Raw genomic sequence first — 23,853 nt, 5'->3', positions numbered from 1 at the left:
CTCATCAATGTTGATCTTGTCCTCATAAGTTGCTGCAGCTTTGAACATGTTCCAGTCAGAGCACTCAAAACAGTCCTGGAGCGCCTCCATTGCTCCTTCAGTCCACACCCTCACCTGCCTCGCTGTAGGTTTTGCTCTGATCAGCAGGGGCCTGTATGCAGGAATTAGCATCACAGAAAGGTGGTCTGAAGAGCCCAGGTGGGGGCGGGGGGCTGCTCTGAATGCTCCTTTTATGTTTGTGTAAACTAGGTCTAGAGTGTTCTCTCCCCGAGTTGCAAAATCCACGTGTTGGTAAAAATGAGGGAGAACAGTTTTCATATTTGCCTGGTTAAAATCCCCAGCAATGATGAAAACACCCTCTGTGTGTGCAGATTGCAGCTCAGAGATAGTCCGATAGAGAACAGTCATAGCCTCTTTAGTATCAGCGCTGGGAGGGACGTAAACCGCTGCGATGATAACAACAGTGAACTCTCTAGGCAGATAAAAAGGTCTGCAGCTAATAATCATAAGCTCAATGTCCGGAGAGCAGAGACTTGTGACTAATCTAGCATTTTTACACCAGGTGTTATTGATGTAAACGCAGAGTCCGCCCCCTCGGGTCTTACCGCAGAGTTCTGTCTGTCTGTCGGCGCGGAAAGTAGCTAGCCCCTCCAGGCTAACGGCGTTGTCTGGGATTGATGATGAAAGCCATGTTTCGGTCAGAATGAGAGCGCAGCAGTCCCTGAACTCTCTCTTTGTAGAGAGCTCGAGTTGTAAATGGTCCATTTTGTTGTCCAGTGAGCGAACGTTGGAAAGCCAGATGGATGGTAGCGGCGGTCTGAATGGGTTAGCCTTTAGCCTCGCTGCTAAACCTCCTCGGCACCCGCGCTTCTTCAGCCGGCTACACCGCTTCCGCGTCGCTCTCCTCCGGCGTGAGCTGCTCGTCGAGGCCGCCGCTTCACAGGCCTCCGGGGCTGGTCTCCGTAGGACGCCACAGTCACGTAAGCAGACGAGCGTGGTATTTAGAAGTCCAAAAACACAACTTGATCGCAACTCCAACAGGCGCTCGCGGTCAAGTACTGATCGGCTGGGTAGATGAGTGGTTTCCAGCGAGTTTGGCGGCATTTTTATGCATTTTTTATGCAAAAAGTCCGCGAGTTGGTACAGAGCTGTGTTCGGCTGCTGCCGCCAGGGGCGCCGCCGGAAGCTTATAGGGTGCACCCACCATAGGGTGCACCCACCATAGGGTGCTACTGCTGCAGATAAGTTGCAATGTAATTTTTTACGTTAGAAAGAGACTTTTTTATCACTGCTTTTTTCTTGGGCTGTAAGTGTGTAATGAACTGATGTCAGAGTTCAGTGTTTCCTATTTATTGCTATCATTCTTTGGCAACTTAAGGTTGCAAAATCAGCTGCTTTGCTCCTTTTTTAGCAACAATTTTTAAAAACATATTTTCCAATTTTGGCCATGGTAATTAATGTAAATATTGTGAGCTGCAAGCCGAAACATAATTGAAAAAAAAAAAATCTACACGACAGTACATGGCGTTTAATAATAAATATGCAAATGTGGTTATACACCAACAGAAGCAAATGGAAGAAAAGACAGACACAAGCTTTATTTATCTGAACTGCAGATGAATGTCATTTTTTAGAGTGAGAAGTGCCCATTAAAAGGAATTTTCTTCCAAGCATGCTACTAACGATTGTCCTCAGTGGTCAGAGCCCCGTGTCAGGGCTGATTTTGGAGCAGAAAAAAAAAAAAAAATGACGGAGATGATCACAGCATGAAACGCGATCTTTCTTCTAAAGGAGCCCAGTCACATTTCCCTTACCCTCTGATTAGCCACTCTACAATCAAAGCAAATTACTCAGAGCCTGAATGTACTGTAGTCATGGACACGCTCAAAAGCCCAAATCACACTGCAGATAACAATGAAAAGTCGATTTCTAAAGTGAGGAGTGAAAAAAAAAACATGAACTGTTTCAAATGGCACTTCATATTAATGTTATTCTTGATATTAGCCTAATTTTTTAAGAGAGTTTGAATGCAAATATAGAAAGCTACTAAATCATGACAAGATCTGTAGAGACAAAGGTGGAATAACTCATAAATCCTGAGCTTCTATTTCTTTCTTCTGAGGCCTTCCTCTTCTTCTCATAAACATATAAGACAGATTGCTTCTTGCGACTCCAGCCTTTTTCAAAGGCTGAGACTGGAAGGCCCCCTTGACATCTGCCTAATATTTGTCTCTTGTCGGAGTCTCTCCTGGGACACTTAATGGGCAACTCCAAAACGTTAATGCTACTTGAAAATAAACTAAATTGGTTGATTTAAAATATTGCTTTAAACCAAATTCTGCCATGGCCATGAATAGTTTTGGGCTTAACTGTATGTGTGGAGCTATACAAGTGTAATAATAATAAAGGGATCAAAGTTATAACTTGACATTTATTACCTATGCAATTAGATTGGAACCAAGGACTAAAGGGTCTGAGGTAAAAACTTAGTTTCCTTCTGCTGTACAGGCACACATCAATAATAAAATGGAAAGGTAACATATTTTTCCCTTTTTCTTTGTAGCTCTAAGTTCACACAGACGTAAAGTTTTTGGTTATCAGGGAGGGCTTTTTCCATCCTCTCCAGCATCTGTGCTGGAAAATCCATCTCTACAGAAGCGTCAAACAATAACTTGTCAATATGACATTCAAAATAGCACCAATTTCACATTGAATAAAAAATTTAATACCGGGTTGCCTCAAAATGAACTGGTTTGCACTGAGAATGTAGGTGTGTAAGAATATAGGAATGCATGCTCATACTCCTCTGTGCGCGTGTGAGATTCTTGTATTTCTAATATGTCAAAGCTTTTCCTACATGAAGGCTACAATAAATGGCTGGTGATAGAATCAAGGCAGCCGGAGCATCGCTCATGTTGCTATAATTTCCACCAAGATACTAAACCAATACTTTTGATTTATGGCACGTCAGCTGACATTTATTTATATCTCTCTGAGCTGACAAACCTGAAATAGAACATATACTGAACAAGGCTGTTAAAAGCAACTTCTCTGTTTTAAAGGTTGTCATGGGGATGTGGAAGAAATAACATAGATTTTGGTAACAGTCTTTGAAAGTGCAATGCAGACAGCATAAATCATCTCATAGAACTCTGTTTGGGCACACAGATACTTCTTGAGCACAATCTATACTGTCATGCTCCAAAGCAATTTCCTTCTCTCAGTAGACACTGATGCTGAAAAGTTCAAAATGTTTTTTTTTTTTGTGAACTTATACCAAGTGCTCTAAAGTTAATGCTGAGATATATGCAATAATCCAACCCAACTTTGCAGTGCAGAGATAAAGTGGCAATATGTCACGCTACAAACAAAAACCTCAATACCTTTTGTTACAATTTCATGTGATTGACCAATAAGAAGTACAGTATACCTTTGAAACGTTAGAAAAATAATACATGGTTTAGTTTTTTCATATAGTTTTATTTTTGCAGATAAAGGTCTTAACAGTCTGGAATGCATTTGAAATTAGATGTATTTTATATTGTCTATTTTGGTTCAGCAGTATTGAGGTTTAAGGCTATTGTCACACTGGTATGTCCCGCAATCTTAAAGGCATGTCACCTTTAAGATTTCTGGACAACTCTGAACACTGGAAACAGAAATCATGGTTCCCCACAAATGAGCTTCTGGTTGTTTTAGTTGTTGTTATTTTTTTTTATTGTTTTTTTTTTTTAGAGATGTTTCACTTTCAACATACAAACAGTTTAATTGCAATTGTTCAATATATGGTACAATTTCCTTAGATACCATCAAAAGTCCCTCAACATCTAATGAAACTAGAGTCAAGCAAGATGTCTGCTCTCCAACACAGGGTGTGTTATACTCAAGGAGTTTAGACCTAAGCCTTTGAAACGTACCCTTCAATTTAAAAATGTGTTTGAAGCCATGTTTTTGTACACTGGTTCTTCACAAACACAAAGGTTTCTTTATATGATCAAATTATCATTTGTCATAATTTCACAGTAATTGTGCAAGCTGAAATTGTGCTTGTTCTCACCAAGTATCCCGATGTTCTACAGTACAGAGATAACTAAATGTGACCCGCAATGTTTGTAGTTGGAGTCAAGATTTTGCACATTTCTACCATTTCATCACTTATCCACTTGCTTATTTTTATTCTTCTCCTCATAAGCTGCCTTAAAAAAAAAATAAAGAAGCTTCCTAAACGTGAATTTAAAGTCAGTCCACGGGCTAGTTTTCAACTATAGTTAGAGGCATTTTACATTATTCTGTTTTGTTCTTAGCAGTGGGAAAGAAATACTTCAATAAATGTGGTTTCCATTGAAGTTTTTCTCCAGAGGCAAATAAAAAAGAAAGTCTAGGCTGTTACATTTCAAACAAAGTACAGTGTCTAAATTAAAACCCCACTTTTAATAAGCACGGGAAGCTTCTAAATTTAATCATTTATACTTTACCCGTTTCTAAGATGCACGCAGACAAAAGGTCTGACTGCTATTAATTATACAATTATAATGAAGTGTGGATGCAAACAGATGGCTTCCTGCTTGTGTGGCTCAAAGCCCTGCAAAGAGATCAAATTTCTGATTATTCTTACAGTGCTCTGCAAAAACCATCAACTCCTACGCATGCTTGATAACTGCTTCCCCCCCCCCCCTCCCCCCTCCCTCATCTGGACTCTCTTCTGTGGAAAGTGGAAACTTAAGATGCCAGTCTAAACAGAGATGACGTATTGCCATTAAAACCTATTTGAACACATTTTTGCTTTTATTTCTACTGTGCTCACTTTTACTGCAAGGTCCAAAGCAAAATACCCCATGTCCTTTTTTTATATTGTGTCACGTTACAACCACATATGTAGATTTTGTTAGAATTTTGCTATAGACAAACTTAAATGGTACATGACTGGAAGAAAAACTCATACACACTTATACAAGATGTTAGATTGTAAAGCTAGAGACTGACATATTTAGCCATTCTTCTTTACGAAATAGCTCAGGTTAAGTCTAATTGGATGAACAGCATCTGACAAATTTGTTTTTAGTCTTGTGATGGATTCTTAAATGGATTGAGGTCTGACACATGAATATGCTTTGACCTAAATTATTTCACTGAAGCTGTTGCCATAGCTTGACAGTTATTTTGCTGGAAGGTAAACCTCTGCCTCTGTCTCAAGTCGTTTGCAGCCTTTAACAGATTTTTGCTCCATGATTGTCCTCTAATTAACTCCATCCATCTTCTTATCAAGTTTGACAAGCTTCTCTGTTGGTGCTGAGGAAAAGTATGATCCAGCATGATGCGGCCACGCCCTTGTTTCATAATGGTGATTGTTTTGTCAAGCCGATGTTCAGATAGAGTTTATTCCCCTCACAGCATTTTGCATTTAATTGACAAAGGTAAATTTAGGGTCTTGTCTAAAAGGAGCCGATGTTTCTTATGTCTGCTGTGTCTCCTGTGTGGTTTATGCAGAAATGCATAAAGTCATGGCTTTCTCTCAACCAAGGCTTTAGTCTTGCCAGTTTTTTAACATAGGCTGGATTTAAGGAGTTGCGCCACTTTTTCCCACCTGAGCTGTGTATTTTAGCAGCTCCTCCAGAGATACCATATGCCTTTTGAATTTCTTCTTATTAACGCTATCTTTGCCTAACGTGTCAGTTTAGGTGGGCAGCCATGTTTGCAGCTGTGCCACAAATCTACTTCAAAACATTCTCTGAGGCGTCATTGAATACTGTAGCATAAAAATAAATTATTCACACTGTAAAAAAAAAAAAAGCAAGAACAGAAGATCCAATGATTGATATGTTATTGATAGGTAGCAGATGTCATTGAGGGGATTTTAAAACTATGACAATATATTACTATTTTTTCATTTAAAAATTGTTAATTTCCGAGTAAAATGAAAATAGCTAAAGTAATCACTTTAGCTATTTACGATATACGAACAATATACAAAAATGAAGGTGAGCCTCTGTTTTCAACCTAGAGACCTACTGTGTACCTCTGCTATCACAATTTTCAAAAGTATTACAAGAACTATTTGATATATACTGGAATAATTTTTTTAGAAAACAAGATAGTCAGTGAAAGTCAATTTAGATCAAAACAATAAACTGCATTAGCTATACTTGAAGCTACTGAAGAAATAACTACTGCTGTTAGTGTGCCGGGTATCCTTAGATATACATTTTTTAACCAATCTGTATGACTTGCCAAACTTGAGATTGTAACGTGCCTTATGATGTGTTGAGTATTGGTGCAATAAAAAAGGAACTGAAAACTGAATCTCTTTATTGCACAAAGCCAGAAAATGTGTTAGATCATAAAGTGCTTCACATTCTGTACTGTTCCCTAGTTTTAATAATAATAATTGAACTTTATTGATCTCACAATGGAGAAATTCACTTCTGCATCTTAACCCATCCCCTAGGGGAGCAGTGGGCTGCCACTGTGTGGTGCCTGGGGAGCAATTGAGGGTTAAGGGTCTTGCTCAGGGACCCAGAATTTCAGCTTATGGGAGTTGAACTCAGAACCTCTGGGACTGAAGCTTTGTGCTCTACCACTAGGCCACCACTCCCTTTACCCTATTTCAATTATTGTGCAGAGATTTGGGGAAACAATCACAAAACTTCAATAGAGTTATTAATTATACTTTAAAAAAAGGAACAATAAGAATAGTTAACAAGGCTGGGCACCGAGAGCATTCTGACCCGCTATTTATATGATAAAAAAAATCAAAGTCCACAGATATAGTTGATCTACCAACAGCACTAATTTTGTTCGTAGCTCAAAATAACAAGCTACCGGAAAACATTTAAAAAGTTTTAACAAAAGAGAAGGAGCTTATTAGTTTACAGGTTCAAATCAATATTAAACACCCATCAAGCTTTGGAACAGTCTGAATGTGGAGCTTGGTACAAAACGTGGTATAAAAAGTGAATTATAAATGGAAGTCATACTCAAAACATTAATAATTATTCTTGCTGTTTCTTTTATTGGTAGTAGTACTCTTGCTTAAATGAAACTGTAACATATCATATATTGTTTGTAAATATCTAAATAAAATGTGAAAGAAATATATGTACACATTAAGTTTCTTTTTCTAACAGTTTATAGTTTTCTAACTATAAAACTGTAAGTTTAAACTTACCACTTTTCTCCTTCTTTCAAAATTCTGTATACATATTCAAACAGACAAACATTAAAAGTAATGTAAAAAGTAATGTAAGTGTGTTTTAAGTGAAATGAAATGAATTACAGGTGGCCTCTATTTATAAAGGCAATTTGTTGTGCTGGATTTTATTTACAGGTAACAAATTGGGCTGAATACATTGGTACGCCACACCTATCAGTGTATTTATTTACTTTTTCTTAATTTAATTCCTTTCAAAGTTATTTTGCATATTGGTCCATTACAACAAAACAATGTGTGGTTATAATGTGAAAAAAATAAGTTTACAGGGTATAAATCATATTTTTAAGACAGTGTATATCATTTCTGTCCAATCAGAGGCTTTATTAAGTGCATCCATTTTGAATAGCGCTATAAAATAGCGGGGCAAGAAAACTGTGACTTCATATTTCCAGGCTATTTCCAGCTCAGTTTACATTAGCGGGAAAGAAAACACAGAGGCAGGAACACCACATCTAAAAGACAGAGGAGACTCAGAAGCAGACTACTCCTCAATTACACTTTTTATATTGCTCCTCGTTGCCTTGAGGAAAGCAGGACCCAGTCAGCGTGTTAAGCCCAGGCTCTCACAGTGGCGTATCAATTCCCAGACAACAAAATCTCATCCTAGAGTTAATGAAATGCACCATTCCACCAATGTCTAATCAAAACCAAATGCATTTCCGCTGCGCATCATCATTAGAGTCCATCAGCTGAAGTAGGCTCCACGGTGTAATGGATCCCTAATGACGGCAGTTATCACTGGTGAACTTAGACCTTTTTGCATCAGACATTAGTTATTAGTCAATTGCACTTCATATCTATCTCATTCATAGGAAAGCTGTCTGGATAGCAAATTGCAATCTAATAAACGACTCCTTGTCTCAACAGTTTCACTACATTTTCCTCACTGAGCGCTCATCTTGAGGCCGGAGGGGGACGTCCAGCAATGCAGCTGAAAAACTCAGCCCCATACACACACCAGGGGGCAGCAGACACTGAGCCCTAAGGCGCAGATGGAAACGCATCTACCCATACACTGCTCCACTCCTCACCCACCCTCTAAAGGCGGCCCCTGGATGATTTGTGGGTGACATCATGTGACTGTCCGGGCTTGCCTTAGCACCTGCAGGTGCTGTGACACTGCCGGTGCCTGTCCTCCTCTGCGAAGTCCTTAAAGACTCCGAGATCCCAGGTCCTTTCAGCTCCGCCGCTGTTGGCATGGCAACTGAACCTGGACAGCACACAAGACTCAATGAACAGAGAGGCCTTGAGTATCAGATCGCAACCCAGGATTTACCCCCGCGGATCGAGAGTTGCGCAAGGTTAAGCTCCAGCTCGGCGCCGAGTGTCACTGGGTGGGGGTGGTCGTCACAGAGAGAGGATCAGATTTGTATTACTGTGTTTATTTTTTTTTTTTTGCAAACAGGTCAACAACGAATAAGTGGACCCGAGCCAGATGTCAGATTTGCTGTGGCAGCAGGCTGGGCTTGTCTCTAACAGGAGGAAAGGAAGCTTTAAAAAAAAAAAAAAAAAAAAAAATCTGACTAAAAACGAAGCTCTGGCATTCATCTTCTCTAACGCAAGAACAACAATCATACACATGTGCACTTTGGCAAGAAATTGCTCGTGGATTTAAATACACAAAGTTCCCCCCCTGATGTTTCTGAACCACAGGCATAATTTGTAAACAGAGCAGCTTTGTTTGGGATAATTACAGTGTTGGTGAGGAAGTGATGCGGATGCTGTGTGTGGGCATGATTGCCTCGCACCTTGGTGTTAATGTAAGGATGCACAGATCAGAGAGGTTAGAAGCTCCGATGGACAAGTTGAATCCTGCGTACTTTCAGTCTTTCTTAACTTCGTAGCAGCTCTATTGTCACTCGTAGACTGACAGAAGGATGTCTCAAGTGTAGCCGCTGGCAATTAACAGTCACTTTTCTCTTGGTATACATTTCTTTTCACGCATACTTGTTCAGACATAAATTCTAAATAAAGTCCCAGTGCCGGGAGTGCTAACTACATACCGTAATTTACTGAACTATGTGATTATGCAAATGTTTCTTTTGTTAGCTCTTTACATGTTATTAAGTTTTGCTGTTCTTAAACTTCTTATCAACCACCAAAACCATAAAGGCCATAACGTGGGAAGCATTATTCCACTGTATACCTAAGACTTTTTTAAGAACCTCATTTATATTTTACAAAGAATTCTACCCCTCTAATGCACCACTTTATGTATTCAGTGCTAAATTATTACCACACTGCTGATCGCTGCAGTCCCTAATAAAAGTAGACACATTTTGACTTGTTACCGCCACAAACATCAACCTATTGTATCTAAAACTTATGCAAAAGACTAACATAAATCAGTCCGTACGTGTGAAGTGGAAAGGCAATAATACATTGTTTATTTCTTTTTTTATATAAATATCAGCAATATGCCTCAGTGCGTCAACATTTTCTAGAACCACATTTACACTTACAGCTTCATGTTTTGGGTTATGGCTTTTTTAACTTTGCAGATCTACGACTGAAGCTTTATCCACTGTTATCAACAAAAACAACTCAAACTCAGTCAAAATGAGATGACAGCATCTGTGAATGGAGATTTTTAAGTCTCCGGGAAGAATCTCCATTAGAATTGTCTGAACTTTGACTTTACCACTTACACCTGAAAATGCTTCGAACAAAACCATTCCTTTGTGGCTCTGGGTGCATGTTTAGAGCCGCTGTCCAAGCTTTGTCTGTCTCCCCATCAACTTTGACAATAGTCGCTGCTGAAGTAACGCATCCCCCCACAGCATGACACTGCCCATGATGATGCTTGTGTGATAATGGAGATGATGTGTTCAGAGTGATTTCCAGTTATTTATTCATTTATTTATTTTTCAGACATGTCATAGAACATACATTTTGATATGTAAATAAACTGGGACTAAATATTAAATAAATAGCCAAATATACACACAAATATTATAAATGATAACTAAAGCCAAGTCAAAACTCAAGAAATAAGGAAATACTGTGTCATACTAAGGTTTTCTTAACAAATTTAATCGATTTAACATTCATCAGTATGACACAGATTTGAAACCATGTGTGCACACATGACTTTCACATAAATCCACACGAGATTTTTTTTTTTTGTTCCATGAATACCAAAACATAAAATGTTGGTCTCATCTCACTAAGTCAAAGTTTACCAGTTTACTGAATTATGAAAGCGATTTCTATAATTTTTATTCAGGTGTATCGGATTAAAGGGGCAGAATACATAAGCATATGATACTTTGTGTGAAAAAATATGGAAAACTGTGTCTCATTTCTTTTCAACTATAAAGTTCCTACTTTGTGTTGGGCAATCACATAAAGTCCTAATAAACTGTACCTCAGTTTGTGGTTGTATTATAACAAAAAAATGAAAAATATTCAAGTGGTGTAACTGTTTCTTCAAGGCTCTGTAAAGTACCACCGGAGCATTTCACACATCAAATTGACATTTCGGCGCGGATTATTTCAGTGACCAAACTTGCTGAAATGCTACTGTTTCAAAAGTAAAATTCTACCCCATTCATGAAAGCACATTTTGCAACGGCAACATTTTTTGCCTTGATCAGCAGTTGGAGAGTGTGATGTGAGCAGCCTTTTTGGCAGAAGAGGCATTATAAAGCATTTTGTGAAAGGAAAAACTGCCTCCACTCACCCAGGGGTGCGTTAGGAGAAATGAGACATTGATCCATAATTGGAAGCGCTCAGTCATGAAATCTAAAGACTAATTAAAGAAAGAGAGCTTTAATGGCAGCCATTTACATATTCAGTGCAGTGATTCAATGCTGCTCACTGACGTATAGCCTGAGAGAGATGCGATGGCGGGGGGGAGGGGGATGGGGGGGGGGGTCTGGAGGTTCTAAGGTAGCACACAGAATAATAGACTAACAACTAGGACCTAAAGCTGCCGGCCATAAAAAAGTACTTTCTGCTCTCACGACGAGACAAAAAAAGAAAAAAAAGAGGATAACAAAAGCAACTTCCAAAGCAACCGCCACGGGTCAACGACTGTAACAGATGCTTCGCAGTCAGCTAAAATTTAAACTTAAGTCACTCCTGCAGCAACATGTGTCTCTGTGAGTGTGAGAGAGCCTGGCTACGCACGTGCTCGGAGGCTCCGGGAGGAAGAGGTGACACCTACAAAGAGTGGCATCTCATCTGGAGGCGTGGACATGTCTGCCAGCCCTGTTGTGCCGAGCCGCTCAGGGCTAATCTCCGATACCCCAGAGGGCCCGCTGAAGAGCCCGCACCCGTCTGATTAAATGTCAGGGCCGGCGAGTCTGGTTAAACTGGCATGGAGCTGCAGGGGAGGACTACATCCGAAGGCATCCGGCGTTCCTCGCGCCGTTATCAAGCAGGGAGAGTTTCTGCTTTCTGCCTGTTGGGCTCGAGCGATAACGAAGGAAGGCAAAACGATTGCTTGTCAGTGTTTGCACGCACACATGCGGTACCGCAGATGAGAGGATGTGATGCTCACCTTTTCTGTTTGCCTTCAGCTTGATTCAATCTGAACGGAAAGCAGGCCTGCCTGTGCCCAATAAGATCTTCAACACCCTTTTCTTTGTTATTGTAGAGCTCCCGCCCTCCCACCACCCACCACCACTTCTTGTCATTTCTTCACCTCAAACGCTGCGCCTCCCTCAAAAGCCCCGGGCCTTTTTTAAATACGCCAATTTAACTACTTCTCTTAATCGTGTTAATAAATGAAACAGTCTTGCTGCCATGGCAGATATTTCTTGAAGTGGAATAAGCTGCAGGATGAAAGTCAATCATCTTGAAGGCCAAGCCAAACTCGGGTTAATTGGAGCCAAGTACAGGCCAGGGTTATTTTGCCTGTTCGGACCGATAATTTGGTAGGACGAGAGGTTTGAATGGAAATATCGAATCCTGGCAGATCTTACTCTGTCAGCCCTGCTGTTTGTTGTCAAAAATGCTCGGCTGAATGCACCATACGGCAATTCAATCCAAACTCAGCGCTCATTCAATACATTCTACAAAGATGTAATTACAGTTGTAGGAGAGAAACATCCACTGCGGTTTGTCACAAAGCCTACAGACAGTTGTATGTTTACATCTCAGCCCACTTCTCCTCCCTGGCTGAGAGCTACCTGCCGCGACAGTGACAATTTTGATCTCACCGCAGGTTTAAAGTCACCAAAACTGTGTCCTTCTTCGCTGGAAACACCAGGAACTTGTATTTATGATTTCAAGAGCGTGGCAAATAAATCTAAAATGTGTTCCTCGGCTCCCCTGTTACGCTTCACAGAGGCTTTCATAACAAAACAAAATGTACTGATCAATTGAAGGGAGGAAACACGAGGCTGCTGTAAATCTTTTCTGTCACGGTTGGATTCTCATTGTCTTCTTTTTAGAATGCACCACAAAATAGGAGGCTAATAGGTTGTTAAAAAATATGAAAATGATATTTTTCATATGAATATAGTAAGATCTACAATGTAAAAAATGCTTGGACCTTTTTTTCAATCCAAATGTAAGATTTATGAAGTCACAAATTTGGGTTAAAACTTCTGTCCCAGCCTCATCGTTCTTCACAGGTTGCATTTTTGAACTACAGCGTCCTGAAAAACTTTGCTGATTCTGTTCCACAAGATGATATAATATAGAAAAATTAAGCTGTGTAATGATGGTAATGTCAGTGAGTTATGTTAATGATATAACACTGTTTCATATTATTGAACATAACGAACATTGAAAATTATGATTTCGCTCTTATCAAGATATCTGTAATAAACATATGAAATTAAACATCTTCTACATTTTTCAACATTTCTAGTTAAAAATAAGGAATTCCCAGAACCTAAAAATCAAAACTGAAGAAGCATGTGTGTGTCTGTATATGTATTTATATATATATATATATATATATATATATATATATATATATATATATATATATATATATATATATATATATATATGTGTGTGTGTGTAAACACTAAGGGGGTGATAACTGAAATCTTCCATTATGCTGTACAATAGCTAGACTATGATACATAGTAGTGTTGCACCGATACCGATACCAGTATCGGCCGGGGTGCCGATACCGCACTAAAATGGTGGTATCGGTATCGGCAAGTACCAACAAATAGGGCACCGATACCATTTTGATGTTTGTATGTCACTTGAACGCAGCCTTCTCTCTCCCGACACTCACTAGTTCTACTAGATTCACTTTGTATTGGTCTTTTTCCTGCTTTAATAAGGTAGCAGCTTGACAAAGCCATGATAGCAATTATTTTACATCCAAGTAATATGCTGTTCTTCATATATACACACACACACATATAAATTTCAAAGTAATGGTATCGGTATCGGCCGATACTGCACAGCCAGGTATTGGGTATCGGTATCGAGGCCAAAAAATGGCATCGGCGCAACACTAAGACATAGTGCACTTTGTGTAGTATTTTGTATACTTTGTATACTTCCTTCTGGTCAGTATTGCAATAATTACAATATTGACCAGAAGGAAGGAATTTGCTCACTTACGATAACATTTTACCTGCTAAGTAGTTAGCGGAAACTAATGCTAGCTAATCTTCAATAATCGCACTTCAGGAATTGACCGGAAACAGTTTTATATGATAAGTTTGAATTTTTAATGCAGCTGTTTGTCAATAAAAGATGTAAACAATTACTGTTATTGTTTTTTGTTTTTTTTATCTGACCATTTTTAAACATGAACCATTTAGGGCATAATGGGCATTGTTGCACCACATCAAGATCGGCCTGGGTTCAGAGCTCAGATGGGTTCTCTGCATGATACTCATGCATATTAAGTAACTGGCCACTACAATTTTCTTAGGCGTAAAAGTTTGCATCTAGGATTAGATTAGATTTTGGACCTAGGATCTAGGTCCAAAATCTTTCACATTATAGTTTCATGATAAACGTGCAACTACAATACCTCATTTCAGATCGCTCTGCCTTGTGCACTTTCAGCGCGTACAACTGAAACTGTGGAATAAAAGGAACATGACCTACAACTCACAGCTTTTTCCGAACGTGTCTGCTTAAGATAAGTGTGTAGAATTCCCTCTGTATCTGTCTGAGCTCTGTGTGGTGATCCTAATGTAGGCTGTTCAAATACACTGGGCACTTCAAATACAGATCTCGTGCATTGTCTATATCTACTTGTCCTTGCTATGTCGCAGGAGGTCTGGTGCCTATCTCCAGTGGTCATTGGGAAAGAAGCAGGGTACACCCTGGAAAGGCTGACAATTCCTTACATGCGAGTGGAAACAGGCAAACTCTATGCACAAAGACCCTGCAAGGCAACAGTGACACATCATAGAAAAGTAATCCAGGTTATGAAATGTACAGTGGAAAACATTAGCATAACTTTGTTCTTGTGTTAAAGCTTCTTGTCAGGGTCTTTTATTTTTATTTTTTTATGGGAAGGCCCATTACCCCCATTTATTGATCACTTTATTGACTCAGAGCTAAAGTGACACCAGAACAGTTATCAACACACATAAATCCTGTAATTTCCTCCTTTCTTTCCACATGGAACGTACAAATACAAACAGGCTTTGATTGCAGAATTTGTTTTTTCTTTTTGTATCATTTTCTTTCCTTAGCCATTCTTACACGTTGTTTTGAGTAAAAAATACCCAGTGTGCTGGGTGAATCCCATATCCTCAATTAAGTAGTTGTCCCCTATTCAGCCCAAGATTGGGTTAGCAGAATAACCCAGACTTAGTTGTTTAATTTACCCAGAAGAGTTACAGAGTTAAAAAGTGTAACTATTCTATTTTATAGTCAGTGTGTTGCAAAAAAAAAAAAACTTTTCTCATCCCTTTTCATCATCCCTTTTCTCTGATAATTGTAATTAGTTCCAACCATTTTTTTTCTTTTTTTTTTTTTTTTTTTTTGCTGTGTAGTTTATAATTACACAACCGATGATAAGAGCTGCCTTCTGGCAGTCAAATTAAACCTAAAAATACACTACAATTATCCCCTGTATTATTACCTTAAAAACATACTTTTAACTCTTTATAAAATTGTACTTTTATGAAAGCTGTATTGTTGTTGCCTAGCAAAACCCAGCCCAGGAAAAGAAATATCCTGAAGTTGTAATTAGGTAAATGTGAGAAGTTGGTTAGTATAGTAAAGCATTTCAAAAGCACAAGAAGCACATTAGTATAAGATAAAGCAACCAAGGTGTACACTGGAGATGTGTCTGATGTTTGAATGTTATATAATGTAAGCTTTTCTAAACCATCACAATTTACATAAATATGGAAAGAAACCAGCAAATTCAAAAAATCCAAATACATGTTTCACTGATCTGATCCTCTAAGGATTAACCTCTAAGAGCAGCGTACTTACCATTAAACCTTTTTAAATCTGATACACATGAACTCTTCGGGACAAATGTAAACCACAATCTGTCTCTCTCCATCATATCCGCTTCCAACCAGATGGTACTGTTGCTGGCTGAGATATCAGTGAAATCAGATAAGCTTCCATGCAACCTGATCTCTCTTTTCATGTAACTAAAAAAAATTAAACCCATGTTAATATAAAAGCCAGTAGATACACTGAATGTCTATTTTCAGTGAACTTCATGGTGGTTTGGTTCAGATGGATAGAGCAGAGATCAGCTCCTCTCTTCTGGAAGTTATTACTGTCTGGATGGTGAACTGGGAAACGAGCTAAATTCGAGCACACTTTTTCAGCCCAAACAGATGTAATCTGGATTGACTACTGTAATAAGATGGCTGTCTGGGTTAGAGCAAATGCCACATCTCTCTCTATGTCCTGATAAAGGAAACCAAATCACATTTCCGTTACTACGAACAATCTGATTGTTCCTTTACATTGGCTTTACATCCCATCATCTAATAAGAACCCTCATTTCACTCAGTCTTGGTTAAAGTGTTTATATCTGTAGGATATTGGAATTGATCTCATGATATTTCTACTAATATTAGATGGATAAAAAACTAATACAATAAAGCGATGTAGACAACAGTTGCGTGTTGGTAAATAGTGCCGATGAGACTCCACTGAGAGCATTTTAACACTAAATGGATTCCACTGGGAATTGGGCTGATTCATTATTAAGAGTGTTAGCATTAAGACTGTCAAGTTAACATCCCTGTTTGCCCCTAATGTAATTGGGCCATTTCATTTGCGCCTTGATTTATGCAGCATTATGCCGCATTAAAGCCCACAGCATGTGGCTCATTTTCAGGACTGCTGAGCACCGGCAAAACTTGATTCCTGCAAAAAATACAAAAAATAAAATAAAAAATGGCTTTATTGTTGTTCAGCAAATCAAGGTAAAAGGGAAGTTGCAGATGTGTTGAGTTGAAAGTTGTTTTTTTTTCCTGCTCACTTGTCCCAAAGTGATCCTGGCATTTACAGGGAATCTATGCATTTCTTCCATATGTCTGAGAAAGTGTATAGAAGTGAACATTTCCCCATGTGGCTAAAGTATCTGCTCTCTAGACGTTATATGAAGAAACAATTGTGAATGGTCTCGTTGATTATCATCCAACTTTCTTATTTCTTGTCTTTGAGCTTGCCAAGCCTTCAAACTGATAATATTCATAAGTCTGCATCATCGGAGCAAACAAAAAGATTGCGCGCGTGATATAAGTGGATCAGTTTCATCTCTGTGCAAATTGGTGTCAGGAACTAAAAAAATATTATTAAACTTAAAATGGCATTTGAATTTGTGCATTGCCTTACAAACCGTGTCCCTACCATGAAACACGGTGGTGGTGGCAGCATCATGCTCTGGGGATGCTTTTCTTCAGCAAGGACAGAAAAGCTGGTCGCAGTTGATTAGATGATGGATGAAATACAGGACAATGGTGGAGGAAACCATGTTGCAAAAAATGTAAGAGGGTGGTGGGTGCTTGCAGCAGCAGAACAATTATTCACAGCCCGAAGAACAGTGGATTGGTTTTGATCAAAGCATGTTCACATGTTAGAATGTCAGAATCTGACGCAAGACTTGAAAACTGATGTTCACGGATGCTCTCCGTCCGATCTGACAGAGGTTATGGTATTTTGCCAAACAAGAATGGGCAATATTGTTAGTTTCTAGATGTGCAAAGCTTTCAAAGAGATTTATAAAGACACGGGCACAACACATTGTTTTTCATGTTTTATTTCATATAAAATCCCATCAAAATACTTTGAAATCTGAAGTCTTGAAATGATTTATGCAAATGTGGAAAAATGCAATGGTTCTGAAAACGTCTGTGTCCCAACCGTTCACCACTCACTCCCAGTTGCCCCAACACTCTGGTGGGGTGACTGTAATAAACGTCCTGCCTACTGTCCCTGTGGTGGGCGTGGTGTGGAGGATTAATTAAGTGGTGGCTCATAAAGGAGATCCATCTGCACCCAGAAACTCCTAATGAGAACCCAGAGCCTCCACTTATGGCTTATGACACGCTGAGGAAGCAGAACTGCTTTTGTTTTGTGTGGGCTTGTCTTAATGGTGACAAAGTGAACCTTTCAATCTACCAGAGTGCATGTGCAGCCAGTATTATGAGCAAACCACATCTACATTTTGTCCCTTTCTGTAGAAAGCCTTTTTGAATTCTCTGCACCACAATGATAGATTATTTGGAGCTGTCCTGGAAAGGCTTAGGTGTTAAATCCAAAATATGACGTAACGTTAATTATAATGCAGACCGTTCTAAGTTGATGAAATTTGTACAAAAGTAATTTAATGTCTTCTTTGAATTAAAGCATTTCAGTACAGGAAGGATAGCACCTAACAAACTGAACTGAACTCCTTTTCCTTGCGCTACAGATGTTTTTTTGTTTTTTTTTTTACAAAAGAGCAGAATAAAAAAAAAAAAAACACTTGTCTCAAATGAAAAACAAACAGTTCTCTTCTTTTAGTCCCAGCCACAGCTGAAAATGTTGTTTCTTAAACTTTCCTTATAAAACTGTTAATTTTTTAGAAACTGTAATTTCATCACACATCATGTTTAGTAAAAAAAAAAAAAAATAGTTTTCTTCGTTGTTGCAGTCATCTATGCAAAACAATCAAGGAATGTTTGCAGGTTTTAACTATTGTTTGTCATAAAAGCTCAGAACCTCGAAAAAAAAAAGACTCTTTAATTCATATATTCAGAAAATATATAGTTAAATAAATGCAGAGAAAATCCTATATGATGTCTCTGCTTTGAAGCAGACAGTAAACATTTCACGGTTGAGTTTTTAAGCCGCCTCTCGCACCGTGAGTCAGGCGGGGGTTTTGTTAGCATCAGCTGCGAATGGACAGGGAGCAGCGGCTCAGCTGGTGAGGGTAAACAGTTCAAAGTGACAAGCTGAACCAGCACAGAGAGTCCACCTGACCCGCAGCAACGCTGTACAAACGGGCCAGAGCCCACACACTCACACACAACAAGCAGCATTGCACGCATTGTTCGGATGCAATTAAGGTTAGTTACGATCCAAGGATCCAATCGATCCATACGTAACTTAGCTGACGATTTTAACTGTGTGTAAAGTTCACACTCCATTTAGCATGAATGTGTGGTAGTCTGCATGCGGTGAGAGGAAGAGATTGGTAAAAGCACTGTGCATCAATGGAGTGACTGATCAGCCTTTTCTATGGAAAGATAAAAACAACGTGACCCCACAATCCAAAGGGCTAACAGGATCTCTCACTGAAAGCAGACACTTCAGGAGATCTATGTACATTCTGTGAACGTTGCAAAGAAAGTTCGGTTTGGTAGGAAATAATCTATCAAACAAATAAAAAAAAACATACAAAAATCAAAGCAATACACACATTACACAATATATATTATATATATATATATATATATATATATATATATATATATATATATATATATATAATTATATTTCTTAGAAAGTGGTACTCTAGCTACTAAATTGTACTGTTGAGAAAATCTGTCGTTGTTTAGGTCTGATTCTGATTCATTCGCCGGAAGAGGAAATGTCTGAATGGAGGGATAAAACCAGCAACAAATGAGCAGACTGGTAAAACCCTGCGGTTGAAAAACTCAAATGCAAACAGTATTTTACATTTTCTTTGAAATAAAGTGATCAAATTCCTCATTCTTCGACTCTCAAAGACGGCTTGCCAAGAAGAAAGCACAGAGAGTGACAGCTCAACAGATGAGGTACCTTTGTCTAATCTCCTTCTGAAAGAGCTTCACTGGAAGGGCTGGGAGCGGCGAGGGCCAGACAAAGAAAAAAATTGGGGCATTCTGTATAGTAAAGCCATCATGGGGCGTCTTTAGTCTTCTTTGTGACGTGACTTTGACAGCTGTGAGGATTAAGGAACAGACCAACATACAAAGCCCAAGCACCCAGGATAAGACTTGATATTCTACCCCCTGGCTCTGGCTTCTTCTCTTAGTAAATCATAAAATATAATTTTACTCCTATAATAGGGTTGTGTCTGTGATAAGGTTAGGAAACACGTACATTAAAAGCACGCAGAGAGAAGTGAAAATTTAGCATTGCTGTACAGCACTACTGTCTAATGTACGAAGCTCCTCACAGTTATTGACACCCCTGGTAAACATGTGGAATAGGCCTCACAAATAATCCATCTTTTAAACATTTTTAAACCTTCTTGTAAATGATTTGTTTCGCTTAAAAAAATCAGTCACACTGTTTAGAAAGTTTTAACTAGTAATCCACAATTTCCTTTTGATACAGGATACATCAACAGGGGACCATTTTTTCTGTCACTCGTCAAAACAGAAAAGATAAAATAACATTCCATTAAAACAAGGCACATGTGTGTTAATCCTGAAAAGTCAGGAAATGCTCACAAGAACATAGATATGTGACTAAATTTACCCAGTCCCAGTAATTATTAAAGATTTACAACCAATTTGATTTTGAAAAAGCTGAATGAGGAGCAAAGTTAATCCCACCGTCAGGTACAGTCTGAATAATGATAAGGCATATAAACATCTCCAAGCCTCACTATTAGAAGAGTAAAGCACATTTTTGAATGTGATATTATGATGCTGGTTAAAAAATAGTATCATTTTACATATCTTTACCATTAGGGTGTATAGTAAATTTTTAGTTCTGAACCTGTTGCTACAGACATTCTGGTCCCAACGTGGGATTATTAATTAAAACAGACAAATATAAAAATGATGCTAATTTACTGCAAAGTTTGCCTTCAAGTGTATATCTTTTTTTCAGTAATTCCACTTGCATATTATATTCATTCATTACAAACATTACATTCATTACTGATTTATTTCAAGTGTTTATTTCTTTTCATTTTGATGATTATAATTGACAGCTAAAGAAATTCCCAAATTCAGTATCTCGGAAAATTTTATTATTTAAGACCGATACAAAAAAGCATTTTGAAAAATGATGGCCCACTGAAAAGTATGAATATGAAATGTATGAGCATGTACAGCACTCAATGCTTAGTTGGATCTCCTTTTCCCTGGATTACTGCAGCGATGCGGCATGGAGTCAGATCGGTCTGTGGCTCTGCTCAGGTGTTCTAAGAGCCCAGGTTGCTCTGATAGTGGCCTCCAGCTCTTCTGCATTGCTAGGACTGGTGTATTGCATCTTCTTCTTCACAATACCTCATAGATTTTCTATAGGATTAAGGTCAGACAAGTTTGCTGGTGCTTAAACCTAGTACTGGTAGCTTTGGCGATGTGTGAAGGTGCCAAGTCCTGCTGGAAAATTTGCATCTCCATAAAGTTGGTCAGCAGCAGGAATCATGCAGTGCTCTAAAACTTCCTGCTAGACGGCTGCATTGACCTTGGACCTCAGAAAACCCAGTGGACCAACACCAGCAGATGACATGGCACCCCAAACCATCACTGACTGTGGAAACTTCACATTGGACCTCAAACAACGTGGATTCTGTGCCTCTCCTCTCTTCTTCCAGGCTCTGGGACCTCGATTTCCAAAGGAAATGCAACATTTACTTTCATCGTAGAACATAACTCTAAGCAGCAGTCCAGTCCTTTTTGTCTTTAGCCCAGGAGAGATGCTTCTGAAACAGCTGAAACTCATGCCTTACGTATGTCTGTGTGGTGGTTCTTAAAGCACTGACTCCAGCTGCAGTCCACTCTTTGTGAATCTCCCCCACATTTCTGAATGGGTCTTGTTTCACAGGGTGTGGTCATTCACATTTTTCTCTACCACATATTTTCCTTCCCTTCGCCTCTCTATTAATGTGCTTGGACACAGAGCTCTGTGAACAGGCAGCCTCTTTAGCAATGACCTTCAGTGTCGTGTCCTCCTTGTCCAAGGTGCCAGTGGTCGTCTTTTGTCTCGTCAGCAGGCTTGCCAATGATTGTGTCGCCTACAGAACTAGACTGAGAGACCATTTAAAGGCCCCTGCAGGTGTTTTGAGTTAATTAGCTGATTAGAGTGGCACCAGGTGTCTTCAATATTGGACCTTCTCACATTATTCTAATTTTCTGAGATACTGCATTTAGGGTTTTCATTAGTTGTCAGTTATAATTGTCGAAATTTAAATAAATAAACACTTGAAATATATCAGTATGTGTGCAATGAATGAATATAATATACAAGTTTCACTTTTTGAATGGAATTACTGGAAAAAAAAATCAAGTGTTTCATGACATTCTAATTATACGAGCAGCACCTGTATATCCAATTTAGCCGTCAGAATTGCTAGACATGTAAATACGGAGTCTGAGAAGTTCTTGGCTATCCTGTCCTCATATTGTGCCTGAAACTGCCTTTTCATGAAGTTGTACTCAAGCTCTGAAAAGTCAGCAATATGAAATGCGGTACAAACATGCGTCTCACTTCCCACCCTCAGAAGGACACAGTTCAGCAAAGCTACTGACGTTAACAGAGTCATTTCACACAACAATTTGCTGTATCGGATTTCTAAAAAAAAGTTTACAAGCTGCTTCTGATCTTACAGTTGTGCTGATTCTAAGGCACACTGAGCTGTCATTGATTTTCAATGCTCTAACACTATAGCTAGACTATAATCATTCCTTCTAAAGATCCACTAAGAGCAGTGTTTCTGAAGAAAAGTCACTAGAACAACTAATTGTAATTACTAATGTTTAAAAAGCAGCTCTGTGTCTTAAATAAGCCCCTGTGCTAAGTTTGATTATAAAGTAGCAGTTGCAAAGCCAAGTGTCTAGTTTCCTTCAAGGAATAGTTTTAAATTTGTTAAGCGGAACGAAGGCTAAAGAGCAAGTAAGCACGCTTTCCCCAGCCTCAAATCATCCCTTAATCCATAAAATTACACCTGTCACTAGAAAGTTAGATTTATTTAAACTAGTTCCTGATCCGAGAAGGAAAACACCATTAAAACACACAAAGGCCTTCAATCAACACTTAATTAACGCAGAAACCTTTCCCTCGTGCTGGCAATCACTTTCCCTATCTGCCAGATTGGATTAAAGACGTGAATGCAGATTAGAAATGGCCAATAGCCTCAGAGGCTCGGCAGTGGGGGAAATATATAGGCAAATAAAAACGAGAGCAGGGGAGAGGCAGGACAGCAAGACGGCAGGAGTAAGACAGAAACGGATATACTGCAGAAGTCAACTTTCTGCTGCCCACAGTTCTGTCAAGTTAAGCGTGTCATTTCAGCAGAGGGGAACATCGCTTAGATAACTGTTCGCACTGTGAATTTCAGCGCTTGTGTGTCTCTTGCAAAAAAATGGGAATCATCAGTGACAGCACTGGCAGTCAAAAAATATTTTTGGAGGCGGCTTCACTAAGCCTTACAAAGCCATTTTGTAGATGCTGCTAAAGTAAAGTGACTGTGGCACTAAAGTAAAAACTACCTTTAACAGCAGAAATACCAAAAAAAAAAAAAAAAAATCATGCGGGGTTCCAAAGTAGACCGAATGCTTTTACATTGAGGAAATGTAATTATGAGGTGCTGTCCTGAAAGCTGTGCGGATTAGTTTGATGAGAAGTAGACGCTTTCCTGACCTTTGCTGATCGTAGGTGGACTCCTTTCTGTGGCAGTGGAGGGTTACCACTCGATGGCCTTCACTCCTCAAGTCCTGGCTTACCATCCACTGAGTGGGGTTGCTGGGTCGTGCTCCCAGGAACGCCACGCCCTCTTTCAATTTTACCCTGTTGAGAAGAAAAAATAAAATAAAAACATTAGCTGTTTACACGGACATCCTCCCAAACATTGGACGTCCATTGTTGCTATGGCGATCTAAGGATGGCCAGTCCTTTTCCTTCATTTATTTCAGAATAAGACGTTTTGTAAACCTTTTTCAACAGCAAATAAATTTAGATTAAACAAAGAAATAAAGACTTTTCAGACAGATTGTCACACTGTTCAGGTAGAGCAGATCATCATGTTAGATGTCATTCAGTAAAAGATTTGCTCAGACTTATAAGATTCCCTCTAACAGCCTGACTAGCAGAAAATCATATAGTTCTTTTTATTAATGTAAAACACTTTTATCCAAAGCAAACAAGACGTTTTTATTATACTTTCACTTTTTTTGTTTTATCACAAATCACATGCATGTTACTTTGAGTAGTTTGCCTTTCAAAGCATTCCCTGCTCTGAAGATGCAACACACATTTACTAAAAAACACCAAAATAAACATCACCAGTCAAAAAAAAAAACATAGGACCG

The 23,853-nt window shown here is 38.9% G+C and overlaps 1 protein-coding gene across 1 annotated transcript in view; it reads right to left on the bottom strand.

Moving 5' to 3' along the window:
* si:dkeyp-14d3.1 (transmembrane protein 132C) overlaps positions 1-23,853 on the bottom strand; it is a gene marked incomplete in the record, with an annotated part of 190,754 nt that overhangs the window by 89,785 nt on the left and 77,116 nt on the right. The window contains 1 exon segment of the mRNA XM_036144547.1: positions 23,186-23,332. Within this exon segment, the coding sequence (XP_036000440.1) occupies positions 23,186-23,332 (147 nt within the window).

This window comes from Fundulus heteroclitus, chromosome 12, assembly GCF_011125445.2.
Source record: "Fundulus heteroclitus isolate FHET01 chromosome 12, MU-UCD_Fhet_4.1, whole genome shotgun sequence".
Taxonomy (NCBI): domain Eukaryota; kingdom Metazoa; phylum Chordata; class Actinopteri; order Cyprinodontiformes; family Fundulidae; genus Fundulus; species Fundulus heteroclitus.
This window is presented reverse-complemented; position numbering and strand designations above follow the sequence as displayed.